General features: G+C 39.8%; 1 protein-coding gene and 1 pseudogene across 28 annotated transcripts in view; both read right to left on the bottom strand.

Annotated features, from left to right (window-relative positions):
• The window catches only part of SGIP1 (SH3GL interacting endocytic adaptor 1), a 214,681-nt gene that overhangs the window by 18,579 nt on the left and 181,828 nt on the right, over window positions 1-14,274 (bottom strand). For all 28 annotated transcript variants that reach the window (XM_070405306.1, XM_070405309.1, XM_070405307.1 and 25 more), the window contains one exon: window positions 8,995-9,106. In XM_070405306.1, coding sequence (XP_070261407.1) covers window positions 8,995-9,106 — 112 coding nt within the window. The remainder of the gene's footprint in view (window positions 1-8,994; window positions 9,107-14,274) is intronic.
• Window positions 1,863-3,233, bottom strand: LOC139001829 (cytochrome b-c1 complex subunit 2, mitochondrial pseudogene; annotated as a pseudogene).

The following is a 14,274-nucleotide window of genomic DNA, read 5'->3' as shown; positions in this document are numbered from 1 at the left end:
GGGGCGGGTCTCGGCCCATCTGTGCCCTTGCCCAGCCCCTCCTGCCACATGACCCCCGGTCCCCTGTCTGCCAGCAGCCCTGCTCCTGCCACCGCTGCTCCTGCGTGCCGATGGGACCAGAGCCAGGCACCGGCAGCAGGTGTTAGTGGCGGCTCTGGTGCCAGCTGTGGGCGTGAGCAGGGCTGGTGCCGGGCACCAGCAGCGGGTGCGAGCAGTGGCTCTGGTGCCAGCTGCGGGAGCAAGTGGGGCCAGCGCCAGCAGCAGGTCTACATGCTGGGCAGGACCACGGAGCGCGGGAGCAAAGAATTTTCAGTAACCACCAGAGGCTCGCCTTGATGACAGCGAATGGCGTCCCGCCTTGGTCTGGCGCCCCCACTCACCTGCTCCACCATCCCGCTGCAGCCAATGGCTGCCATGTTCTCCGTGCGCCCCCTGGTGGTCAGCACACATCATAGCGACTGATTGTTCGGTTGTTTGGTTGTCCCACTGTTTGGTCTATTTGCATATTAGCCTTTTATTATACAGGATGACACATTTATGGTATAATATTCCATAATTTTTGACATAGTATACACCCATGAAACCCTCACACATTCTAGATAATGAACATATCCAACATCCCTACATATTTTCCCATAAATCTCTGTATCCCTCTTTCTTGCCCTTCTCCATCCTTCCATTCCTCGTCCTTAGGCAGTTGCTAATACGCTTTCCAACACTATACACTAGTTTTCACTTTCTAGAATTTTATATAAACTGAATCAGAAAGCATGTGATTTTTTTTGGTCTGGCTTCTTCCACTCAGCATAATTATTTTGAGTGTCATTCACGTGGTGTGACCATCAATAGTTCATGACTTATAATTGCTAGGTAGCACATGGATGTACCATAGTGTTTTAAAAAAATCCATTCATCTTTAAATATTTAAGTTCTTTCCAGTTTTGTCCTATTACAAATAAAGCTGTGATGAATATGTGTGAGTTGCTAAATGGATATCTGCTCTCATTTCTCTTGGATACATACACAGGAGTGGAATCACTTGGATCACATGGCAGGTGCACCTTCAACTTTTAAGAAACTGCCAAACTGTTTTCTAACATAGAAAATACAGCTGTATATGAGTTTCAGTTCTACACATGCTCACCGACACTGGCTAGGGTCTGTCTTTTTAATTTCTGCCATTTTAATGAGTGATCAATGGCATCTCACTGTGGCTTTACTTTCATTTCCCTAATGGCCAATGAACTTAATCATCTTTTCATGTGCTTTTTTGTTATCAGTTAACTACTTTGGTGAAGTATCTGCCCAAATTTTCTGCCAAGTTTTTAATTTGAATTTCATGTTCTTTTATAAGTTCTTTATACATTTTTGGATACAAATCACTTATCAGATACATGCTTTGCAAAGATTCCTCCACTCCCCCTTCATTCCCCTCCCCCCTCCATTTGTGGCTTGTTTTCTTATTCTTTCTCTTAAGAGTACCTTTGAAAATAAGTTTTAACTTGTCAATTTATTTTTTACAGGTTGTAGCTAATAACTTTATTCTTTGAGGGTCCTATCTTTGCCAAATAAAGTAACAGAAATTTTCCCTATATTTACTCCTAGAAGTTTCTTATTTTTACATTTAGCTTTATAATATATATTTCAGTCAATTTTTGTATAAGATGTGAGGTATGGATCCAGGTTCACTTTTTTTTTAACACTTAGAATATTTCATTGACTTTAGGTCAGCAGGAAACAATTACCTGCATTTATACTTTTTAAGATATTTCACCTCATTGAAAACCAAGACAAATATTACATTATAGATGTGGGACTTTCATGTGTTTGCTGCTCTGGGTTGAGAACATGTCCATCTCTTTCCTACAATGTGTTTCAGGTTTACAGCTCACCAACAAAAGGTGTATGCCCCAAATTTCCACTTGCTGCCATTGCCTTCTGGCCAGAAATAAACTTCTTGGTAGCATTTATGACATCAGCGTCAGCTATTGAGCCAATCTGCTGAGGGCCTGTAAATGGTGGCACATACGAGCCAGCAGCGAGAGCCTGAGACCCGACTTCATCCAGGAAGCCTTCAGAAGATTCCACTGACATTAGGTACCCAGCTTTCAGCCTGTTCTTGGCAGCCTGGACATCTGGGCTGGAAAGGTTTCCTTGAGCAATTGCTTTGACTTGGTTGCAGGCAGCCTTGATAACATCTCCAGTAGCTGCAGCCTGGGAGATAGTATAAATCCCAGAGTCCAGAACCCAAGTAACTGGTATTAAAAGCAGAAACATCAAATGGCTGGTGAGTCCCCTTGGCAACAGCTTGGTACAGAGGGCTGGTGGCATTGCTGCCCCACTTGACATGTGGTCCGGTGCTGAGGACATGCTGGAGAATGCTAAATGCATTTGCTTCTGCACTTCCTGTGGCAGCACTTTCTGCTACAAAGGCAGCATGAACGAGACTGTCTCCATTCTGCTCTCGAATTTCACCTCCATGTATCTGGCCTTTGCACCTGATAAACCAAGCCCACCCCTCATGTTCAGCAACTTGCTTCAGAACAGGATGACTCACACCAAGTCCAACCAAAGCCATTCTTGCACTTGTAAAATGGTTCTGAACACAGTGATGTAACTCATCTGGTGTCACCTTTCCAATCCTATAATCAGGACAATACAAGGAGTTAGCCAAGGCATTTTGGTAGGCTGCAGCATGCAGATTTCCAATGATATTAGCCTGTGTGTTCTGAAGAGCCACAGTGTTGTCCATCCTCAGCTGGGACTGACGGGCAGCCATCTCCCAATGACAAAACTCAGGTGCTGCGGTGACACTGAGCAGGAACTCCATTAGAATTTCCATGTCATCCTGCAGGCTTTCCACAGTGTAGGCCATGTTTTCCCTTGTTGAAGTCACACTTAATTTACCACCAAGAGCTTCAATTCCACGGGTTATCTGAAAAGATGATGGGTGCTCCTTTTGTAGTCAGACTGGATGCACGACAAAGCAAATGAGAGGCTCCTCAGTTGTTAGAGTCCTCGTACCCACCGCCTGCTTTAATGAGCAAACCCATTCTTGATGCAGGAGCACAGTTTTCCAGAGATGCAATCACTAAACTATTTGGTAATTTGGTAAAGTTGAGGTCTTGGGGATGTGCAGGCACTCCTGCAGGGGCAGTCATGGCTTTCACTTTGGGAGCAACTTTGAGGGAATAAAATCTCTTGAAAGACTTGGTTCTGCTTTGCAGTTTCATGGCCCCAAATTCCTCTGACCCACGGTCACCGTGGCTGAAAGGCGAGAAAGGTGGTGGCCGACCCAGGTTCACTTTGAGTGTGTGGATATGGACATCTAATTGTTCTAGCACCACCTGCTTAGAAAAGACAGTTCTTTCTTCGCTGAATTTCTCCAGGTGGCAAGTTTGTTGAAGTCCAGATGTCCCTATATGTGTAGACCTATTTCTGGATTCTCTATTCTGTTCCGTTGATCTATTTTGTCTGTCCTTACACCAACACCACTCTGTCTTTATACTATGGGTTTATTATAGACATCAAGTCGTGTTAGTCCACCAAATTTATGCTTCTTTTTCAGAGTTGTTTTGGCTATAGTTAGGTCCTTTGCATTTCCAGATGAAATTTAGAATTACTGTGTCAACTTCCGCATAAAATCAATGTAGCTCCAATTCACCTTTTACTGCCTGCTCTGAAAAAAATTATAATGGGCCCTTTATGTTTTTTCTCTGCCAACAGGCACCACGTTAATCTTTGTCGTTAGAGGGCGCTGGAAATACACTGCAGGAGACAGGATTTTCCTCCTGGTTCCAGTGTGCTTGTTAGGCGGGCTCCTGCAGTATACAAGGCCTATCTAGTGCCAGTTGCCTGCAGTGCATGTGGTTCCCCCATGCATGGGTATTGCAGCCCATGTGGCTTTGCTAGTGCCCTGTAGCACAGCGGCTTCCCTAGCATCTGAATCTGTCGTGCATGTAGCTGGGCTGCCCCGGTGCCCAGATCCTGCAATGAGAGTGGGTCCTTCAGCTCCAGGCTCCTGCCAGGTATGCACCTTCTCCACAGCCAGCTCCTGCAGTGCACAGTGGCCGGCAATATCTACTGGCCACTAGCTTCTGCTGACACCACCTCAGTCAGCTCTGCAGTGGAGCGTGCCTCAGTGACACACTTCCCCATGAACAGCTGGGAATCTGCAGGGCTCTCCCCGGGCCATGGCCTGGACACCTAGAGAGGTAAGCTAGGCAATCACATGGCTCCCCTGCCCTCTCCAGGTCAACTGTCCTTTGCAAATCAATGTTTCACATATTTTGTGTGCTTCCAAGGTATTTTTGAGGTATTTTCGAGGGGAAGGGTAAATCAGGCCCTTGGCCAGAAGCAGAAATCTCAAAAGGATTATTCTTCTTTGGGAAAGAGTGAATATTTAAAATGAGTGAACTTTTTTATGACTTCCCCATACCTCTGGACAACTGAACCTGGTAGCAGTTCTACAACTTTAAGTTCAGGAATATACTTTCTAGGGAAATTGGGGTCAACAACTGAAAATGTTGCTCATGTTTGAGTCTAGGAAACTCTATTTGCCCCATCGTCACCCTGTGTACTGTGTAACTGTGCTTGACGAGACCCACGGGGCTCAGGTGAGACAGTCCTGGGTCCACATTCAAAATAGCTTATGTGAAGAAGTGCTACAGGCTTGTATGCATAAGGCCGGGTTTAGGGTGCAGGTGGAAGGCAGGTGAGCTCTCTTGGTTTGCCATAGGCTACCTTCTCCCCTCAGATACTGTCACACATAACTCGGCACTGCTCTGAATGAGAATTTTCACCTCCACCGATCTCTTCTGAAGAATATTGCTGAGCGCGAGTTTGGGGGCCCACTCTGCTGCCTCCCTTCTCTATCTCTTAGACCCATAAGCCTTGCTTAATTTAATGGTACTAAACTGGTGCTAGCCTGAACTTCCTCTCAAGCTGAGTCTCCCCTTGATGTCTTACAATATGCGAACAGGCATAATATCATTTGATAAATCTAGGAGAAAACAATAATTAGAGCACTCGGTAAATTAGACTTCGACGGTACCATCATTCAGCATATTGTTGTTAGCAGCGGTGGCTCCAGTGCTTTTTAATTGGTAGGAAAACTGCTCAGTTTCTTTTCCAGGTTGCTCAAAATGAGATCTAAGTGGTGGCTTGGTGGGGGATAAAGTTGCTCTTTGAAAACAAGTCAGCGAGGGGAGGAGGTGGTGTTTCTTAAGTCAGTAAACATGTATTGATTCGTAACTGTGTAAGTTTATTTTTTTGAGTGGGAAGGCAATTAAAATGTGAGCAAAACAGCCTCTGCCTTCAAAGGGGCTAACGGTGTACAGTGAGCAATGAGTCTTCAATACAAGGCAATATAAGGACACCAAGTCTCCTCACTTACATTACATTTCTGAACTACATCTCAAGTGTCAGAGTCAGACTTTTGCAGACTTAATAACCCATCCAATGTCAAAGCTGATCTGAAACTTTCTATGTAAAAATTAATATTCTCAATATTCACTAAAGGAAAATCTTTGTTTAACTTCAATGATTGTTCCTATCAGCATACAACGTGACTATATTTCATGTGAATGTGAGTTATGGAAATCTAAAATACTGCAATATGGAAATATTAGCAAACTTCCTTTATGAATACACTTTGAAATCATGTGAATCCTTACAAAGGAAACATTTGTGAAGAATGGCAAAAGTTCAAAGTCTACTGGCCAAGTGACTTACAAACTGGGTCCTCCCATAGGCAGCACCATGTTAGCCAGTCAACAGAAACGCCGGCCAGTTTTGGCCAGCGAATGTGTGGATTTGATTTATGTGAGGTCAGCAGAAATGCATCCTCATTAAATGTGACTTCTCTGCACTGCCCTGATAACTAAGCCCATGGTCTTCTTTTCAAACGAACATACCTCTGTGCATAAGCAGCTTCTCTTCTTTACAATCCCCTTCCATTGGCTTAGGTACTAGGCCAACTCCTTTTCATATTTCAAGACTCAGTTCAAAAGCAGGCCCTTCTGAAACCTTCCTTAATATCCTCTCCATTTAACCTTTCTTAAATTTTCCTTTTTCTAGTTTCCATGGACACATGTACATATTTTTTTGAAAATGTTGTTGTTTTTTGCACATATCTTATCTACTATTGAAGGCAAGTAGTATGTCTTAGGTTCTGGGAAGGCAAAGGTGCATGACACAGAACCTAGTGCAGAGTACATTTCACAGTGATGCACAGGGTGCCCATTCAATGTGCCCAGCATAATGTAGTGCACTAGAATGAACAGTGAGAAACAGGACAGATGTGGTCCTTGCTCAAGCCTCCAGGGTAAACAGGGAGACACACACTTGAATAAATAACTGAAGTATGATGATAAGGGATGGGCTGAATATAGCTGAGAAACCCAAGTTTTTCTAGGGTATTAGAGAATTAATCCCTAGTACCAGGCTTGTTCAAATAGGAGATAATAATGGGAGATGGTTTTCCCAGCCAGCAGCAAAAATCAAGGAGTTCTGTGCCTACCAGCTATTGAGAAAGACTCAGATGGCAGAATACCTGTCACAGGTGTTCTGAATACTCAGGGGAAAAGTGTAACTCTATTTGAATGGATTGTATATCATAATGGATTGTAAAAAACAATTAAAGTAGTAGATTTCTGTTTCCAATGTACGTTCTGAACACATGGAGAAGGCTCTGATTCAGGTAAGAGGGAACCACAGGCAAAAGCAAATCCCCATTTCTTTTCTGCATCATTCCCTATGTGGTGCTGTGTTTGGCTTTATCCTCCTCCTTCCTTCCTCACCCCATGACCAAACTTTTGAACTTGAGTTGCTTCCTTGAAAGTGAATAACACAGGGACAGCAAATGATTTACTGCCTGGAGAAGAAATTAAATTTAGAAGAACACTACTTCATGATCTGTTCATAAATTTTAGATCTCATAATTTTAATGAAATATTCTGTACCTCCTATCTACCAATATATAGTATATTCTGCAACTATTTATGGCAGTATAATTAAAAACAGCTCAATATGTGCAGTCATCCACAAGTCAATGGCTCAGTTCATATCCAAAGGCATAGGAAAAGCACTAAAAATTAATTTGGTTTGACTGCTTTTATGGGTTTCAATATATGAATTGGGGCATGGGGGCAGGGGAATGTAAACATTCAGTCTATGGAACCTAGGTTTATCCCATGTAGTATATATACAACAAACTCAGGGTATGTCCTTGCTCTAACAGTTCAAACTCAGACCTCTGTATAAGGTAGCTTTTAATTTCTATTGATATGAGGATGTGGCAAATGAACTTCCTGCTTTGAAGATAAAAAAGAAAGGACCTGAGATAAACCAGAGTGCTATAGACTGAAATCTAATCCCCAATGTGATGGCATTTGGAGGTGGTCCTTTGGGAGGTGACTAGGCCATGAGGGTAGAGCCCTCATAAACGAGGTTAGTGCTCTTATGAAAGAAAGAGATCCCACAGATCTCCCTTGTCCCTGCCACAATGTGAGGTCACATGGGAAAAGGCTGTCTATGAATCTGGAAGCCAGATCTCACTGGACACTCAAATCTGCCAGCTTCTTGACCTTTGACTTCCTAGCCTCCAGAACTATGAGAAATAAACTACCTACTCTATGGAATTCTGTTTTAGCAGCCCAAATGGACCAAGATACCGCAGGCCACAGTGTTTGCTTCTCTACAATACTCTGGGCTTAGAATAAAACCTAGATATTTAAAAAGACATGACACTTAGAGTGGTTGATAGATCCCAGAGGTTGGGTAGGACACCAAAAGGTGGAGTTACTAATTATATTACTTTCCCAGCGTAATATTGTTACACCTAGACTTATAAAAACCAGTGTTTCTGAAGTGTAAAGAGAATTCATGATTAGTCATACAGATTCCCACTTAAAATACATGTGGGAAGCAAAGTTCTAATTATTAATTATCACTGTTTTAAAAATTTTTATAAAATAGCCTATTGTTCTATATGTACATTGATTTTTTTCTCTCACTGTTATTTCCATAGATACTAAGGTTTTCTCAGCAATATTTCCCTCACTTAGGTTTGCCCTTTGTTTATCCATCAAATTCAGACCTGAATTCTACTAGTGACACAAGTGAAACCTAGTTTGACTTAAGTGTTTAGTTTTTAGTGTAGAACAATGATCACTCTTAACTTTGTGTGTGTGTGGTTCATGAACCCCTTTGTGAAAGTGATTAATGTTGTAGACTCCCTCTACGGACAAATGCATATATGCACACACATGTAAGTTAAGTAATATAATCTCAGGAAATCCACAGACTTCCTGAATCCTTTTTGTGAAACTCCTTATATAGAGACAAAACATTTAGTTATGTTACATATACATTCTGGTCAAGTCCCTTATCAATATGTACTGATATAAGTGAAATAAGGTTCTTGTAAATAGTAGTATATTTTTCCCTAGAAGTTTTATTTTGCTGTGATTACAATTTATTTACTTATTTATTTCTGGCCAGTTTTTCCTGACTCAGAGTAAGGGTCACATATAACTTGCCCTCTTATTTATCCGGGTGTTATGGGAAGTTCTTTCCCCCACATTCTCATTCCAATGCACCATTGTTTTAGTTTGCATGCAGGCAATTCCTGTCCAGGAAAGATGAGGGCAACAGACGACATGATCTGGACATTTACTTTTGTGACATAATAGATTTTCTCATTGCTGACAGAGTTGAGTTTTAGTATTCTGTTACTCGGAACCAACACTAAACCAGAGATTTCTGGATGGTAAGATATTCGATTACTGGGTCTTTTGGTACATTCTTAAAAAAAAAAATCAGTGAATTAATATCCCTAATTAAATCTTCTTTTCCATTCTAGGTATACCACTTGTTCATGTTTGCTGGACTTCTTTTGGTTCTAGGACAAGGAATTAAGTAGGTGTACGTCAGGTAGCCTCCACCGAATAAGACAGAGTGTGGAGAATACAGGGGACTAAGTCTCAGGCTTACTTGCTGGGATCTGCTCCTTTGAAGTAGGCGTTGACCGTTTCTGTAAATGCTGCTGCGACAGGGAGGGTGTCCTGGGCCCCCATGGTTAGAGGGCTGGGTCCCCTGGAGGAACCTGTATAAAATGAAAAATTTTCATTAATATGGGCATAAAAGACATTTTAGTATATGTGGAACTATATGAAAGGATTTAAGAATGCAATCTACTTCTGAAAAAAAGGTAATGTGCTAAGAACTATAACTCTGTATATTCAACATAGAGCTCAAATATTTAAATAGAAATATTTGGCTGGTTTACAGACAAACACACTTGAAATTAATTCAGTATGTATTTTACTACAAAAAAAAATCCAAGCAGAAGAATAAAGTCCTAGGTGTTTCAATGTTTTGCATAAAGCACAAGGCAGTATTTGCATGACAGTTTGTACAGCAGGTAGTTAATAAAGGAAATTATTAGCTTCCTATTTGAGCATTCACCCTACATAATTGCCCATAACACTTTTAGCATTTCTTCACGTTAAAGACACAAACAGTCACAGAGTACAATGCTACACTTTGTCCTTTTCTGGATTATTTCCATTTTAAAAATTCTGGGATTATTTCCCAATTATTCTCAGATCAAGTAGGCTCAAGCTTACATGTCCAAAAAATGGACAACCAAAATATACCCCTTGGCTTGGAACAAACACATAAATGCATCAATTCATACTATCCTATATAATAAAAGGTTAATATGCAAATTGTCCCCTCGACTAGGAGTTCAATGGGAGTATGACCAGGGGGCAGGGCCAGCTGGCCAACTGCCCATGGCCCCTCCCCCTGGCCGGCCCCACCCGATTCCCCCCCACCCCCAATCAGGAGTGGGGCTGGCCAACCTCCCACGTCTCCTCCCCCTATCACCCCCCTCCCCCTGCCCACTGGCCTGGCCCGATCAGTCCCTATTTTGGCGGGCTGGCCGGATGTCCCCATCCCCCTGCACGAATTTGTGCACCAGGCCTCTAGTTAAAAATAACAGCAATACGCATGTTTATTGAACACCTGCTACACACCAGGCACTGCACTGGATACCTTACAAGAATATCATGCAACCCCACATCGGCCCTGTGGGACAAACATTATTATTCCTATTTTACAGAAGAGAAAACTGAAGCTCACAGAGGTAAGTGACTTGCCCAAGACAATAAAGTTAGTTGAATGGCAAAATTAAAATCCAAACCTAGATTTGCCGCCCTATAAAGCTCATGTTTTTCTTATTATGCCATACAGTTTGTTTAAATGAGACATTTTCTTATATGGTTTTGATATAACATGAGGCTCCCAAAGGGAGCAAGGCTTGGGATTATTATCTTTGTTATTAATATGTAGGCCTGGTGCTGAACAGTAAAGTGTTAGTAATTACAAAGTATTTAATTATGTCCCCTGCTAATGCTTCAAAGGAAGACATTTACTCTTCTCTGCCCCATCACACATTGCATGTTATTTATGCTTCTTTTATCTTCAGTAACTCAGTCACTTCTGTTTTGTTCTCTGGCAATGAAAAAAATATACCCTTTGTATATCTCTGTCCTCAATAAAGTTTCCCTTGATAATTCTAGTTCACGCTAGTCTCTTCTTTTTCTATTTTCCTTAGTTGTTAATATCTAGTAGTTGGCAACTAATTATACTAGTAAGAAACATCTGCTTACTCTCTGCTATGTATCAGGTACTATGGTGTTGGGAATTCAAATATAAATGAAAGATAATCCTTGTCTTCAAGGAGTTGCAGTTCAATGTGCTAACATTAATCAGCATTAACACCATCAATACCATTCACTACCATCACCATTACTTGCTGCGTACTTGGCAGGTGTGGTACATATATTATCTTTGTAAACATATGAAGGAAGCATTACCTTCATTTTTTAGTTGATACAGCCAAGACTCAGAGTTTGGGTCAGTCTTGCACTGCTGGTACACAGAATATTTAAGATTGGTACTCAGATATGTTTAAGTGCAAAGTTTAGGCTCTGAGGGGTATATCATTTTGCAGACTAAGTAGGAAATTATAGCATCATTTGAGGGCAAGTAAACAATTAAAGTACCAACAGTGAGTCTTATACATGTCTAAGTCGTTGCTGCCCACAAGACTGTAAACATTTAGAGAGAAGAAAGTATGACATGAACTTCTTTTATGAGACCTCCCTATTCTGTAAAACAGAGCCCAAATTACATTCACCTTTTAGTAAATAAATTATCCATTGCTGAGTCTCAAAAAGGTAAAGTTTATGCACATCTATAAATAAAGGAAGCACATGTAAACAAAGACCATTATTTTGTAATAGTGTTGCTCAGTTTATTTGTTCATGCATTAGTTCAAATACTTATTGAATGAATCCTAGGTTATTCTCCTGAAGTAGCATGGTCTCCCTAACTGTTGGTTAAACTTGGCAAGGGGACTGGATTCTCACCAGTATGTCAGGATCATAGCCACCTTATGATTGTAGCTTGGAGTTTTGTGAAGGGATAGACCTTCAATCAAATTATTAGAGCAATTTAATAAATGCTTTGGGAATGTACAAGCAAAGCTCTATGAAAGTACTTCATGCTTGGACACGTCAGGGAAGGTTTCATTGAGAAGGTGATAAGGTGGCTGAGGCTTGAGGATGACTGGGATCTCAGGATGGGGAGAAGGAAGATGGTCCAGCATGTACATAGGTGGACATATGTTTGCTCAGTTCACATGATATTTTGAGAAACCACAGGAAGTGTGACATTATTATTATTATTATTATTATTGTGTGTATGTGCATATATATATTCATATATATATGAATTGTAGCTTGGAGTTTTGTGAAGGGATAGACCTTCAATCAAATTATTAGAGCAATTTAATAAATGCTTTGGGAATGGTATGAGCAAAGCTCTTATATATATAAGAATTCATATATATATTCATATATATATATGAATGTGGTGGTTATTGAAGGCTGAGACAAAGAAGGAGATGAGGCTTAGGGGGTTAGGAATTAGGTCATGAAGAGGTTTATATAACTATTTAGGAAAATTTGTCTTTATTTTATATGTGATTTATAGGCATTAAAATCATAGTTACTTTTTGATAATCTAATACAAATCTATGATGCTTTTCAGAGCATCAGAATTATAAAATTTGGAACAGAATTATAAAATTCTTAAAGTTCTTGGGAGTCCTGGAACTAAAGTTAAGAATACCCTCTATGGAAGATGGGAGGGTTTTGAAGCATTTGAAATAGGACAGTTAAAAGAGGGCTTGAGTTGAGATCACTCTAGCTATAGTGTGGTAGAGAATTTAGTGAGGGAGACAATAATGCAGGCAAGGCGACCTCTTAGAAAGAAAAAGATAAAAATTGGTGAGAAGTGCCGATATTAGTAGATGAAGAGAATATCATGTATAATATTTTTCAGTTCTGCATAGTCTTCAATAGTCTCCCATGATATTCTTGTGAATAAAAACAGTGAAACTGGGTGGATAATAGTCTTATCAAGTGAATTGAGAATTAGATGAATCACAATATTCAATGACAAGTATATATTAATCTACACATATTCTACAAATGTTGAGCCATTTCTAAGTAGCAATTATTCTAAATCCATTTTAAAGTAAATTGTTCTTCTTTTTCCTTTTTAACTATTTCCTTAAGATACAGTTTATTGCTACAAAGTGGGATGACCAAACTATAAGGCAAATACATTTTTTACTAATAATGACAGATTAGTTTGCATAAAGATTATACTTAATTAAAATGCTATTAGTAATAAATGAATGCTTCTGTTCCCCTGCAGTACCTTAAGAGAGTCTGTTAATATTATCATTAGAAAACTGGTTTAAAACCAGAAGAATACTTAAGGTGATGAAAAATTCAAACCTCATGACCTAAGAGGACTATGAGGAGCCTGTCAACTATTTTCAAATATCTGAAATAATATTACCAGACATTGACTCAAGGGACCAGAGTTCATGGCCATGGATCTGCAAGTTAATAGCCTCGTGCCTCTGGGCAATTCAATTAACTTTAGATTTTCTCAACCATAGAACAAAGGCAACAGAATACATACTATCCGTGTTTTAGAATTCTATGATTTTTTAAGTTGTTTATAGGTACTTAAAAAAAAATTTGAACAGTAGGAACAACTTTCTAACAGGGAAATAAGCTGCCTTGAAAATAGTATCTCTTCATTGGAAGTTGGGGGAGGGGGATCTGTGAAACATTTACTGAACCTCTACTTCCTGCAAGATAATGGTGGGGACACAGATATGTAAACTCTCAGGAAACAAGACATAAGCATATGAAGAACTTAATAATTAACATAAGCAAACAAAAGCTTAGGACAATAAAGTGATAGCACTAGGTTTTTTTCACCCAAGATTAATTGCCAAATAAGCCGGATGGGGGCACTGTTCTGTGATGGAGCAAAAGGAAGCTTGGGCTCTGGTCATACAGATTTAGCTCTGAATCCTGGCTCCTCCATTTACAATCTGGATGACCAGGAGCCAGCTACTTAATGTCCATGACTCAGTTTCCTCATCTTTAAAATAGAACAGGTAATAATAATAATAATATCTATGCTAGAGGCTTGTGGTGAACATCAAATGGGATATTTGTGAAGTCCTTAGCATGGTATGTACTCGAAAGACATAATTATTGCCGTTTTTGTTGCTGTTACTTTGTCAGGGCAAGCTTTACTCAGGTTGTTGAAATAGAGTAGGTTCTTTGAAGTTAAGTTTTTACTTTGGTAGGAAACAAAGGGAAATGATACCACAAATGGTATCATTGAGCATAAAGCTAAACTAGAATTGTCAGGTTTCTTTCATCATTAAAATTCTGTTATCATAAGACCTTTGTTATATGTGGTTATTATATCTGTTTAAGTTGCTTGATATGATGCTTGGACCAACAGGAGGTAAATGTTTGTTGAATGCATGTTTGTCTTTTGATTCATTCAAGTGTGAGTTCTTGCAATAATTAGACATTGTACTAGGTGCTGAAGGATACATAGAAAAATATAAGATATGCCCTAATCTTCATGGGGCTTAAAGTACTATAAGTATTAAAGGAACTATAATATTAGGTAAAAATAAACGGTAAAGCAGTATATAAAGTTGGAAAATAATTTAATACTATAACTTTTTGTATTACTATCCATGATCATTTTTAAAGAATTCAAGGTAGAAACAGTATTTATTATGTAAGTCCTTCCATAAAATAAAAGATCAAACACTAATATGGCTTTATATTCTTTATACAGTGAAGGGATAATCAAATT

Source organism: Myotis yumanensis, unplaced genomic scaffold (genome assembly GCF_028538775.1).
Source record: "Myotis yumanensis isolate MYYU_CA2020_CCGP unplaced genomic scaffold, mMyoYum1.0.hap1 SCAF_2, whole genome shotgun sequence".
NCBI lineage: Eukaryota > Metazoa > Chordata > Mammalia > Chiroptera > Vespertilionidae > Myotis > Myotis yumanensis.
This window is presented reverse-complemented; position numbering and strand designations above follow the sequence as displayed.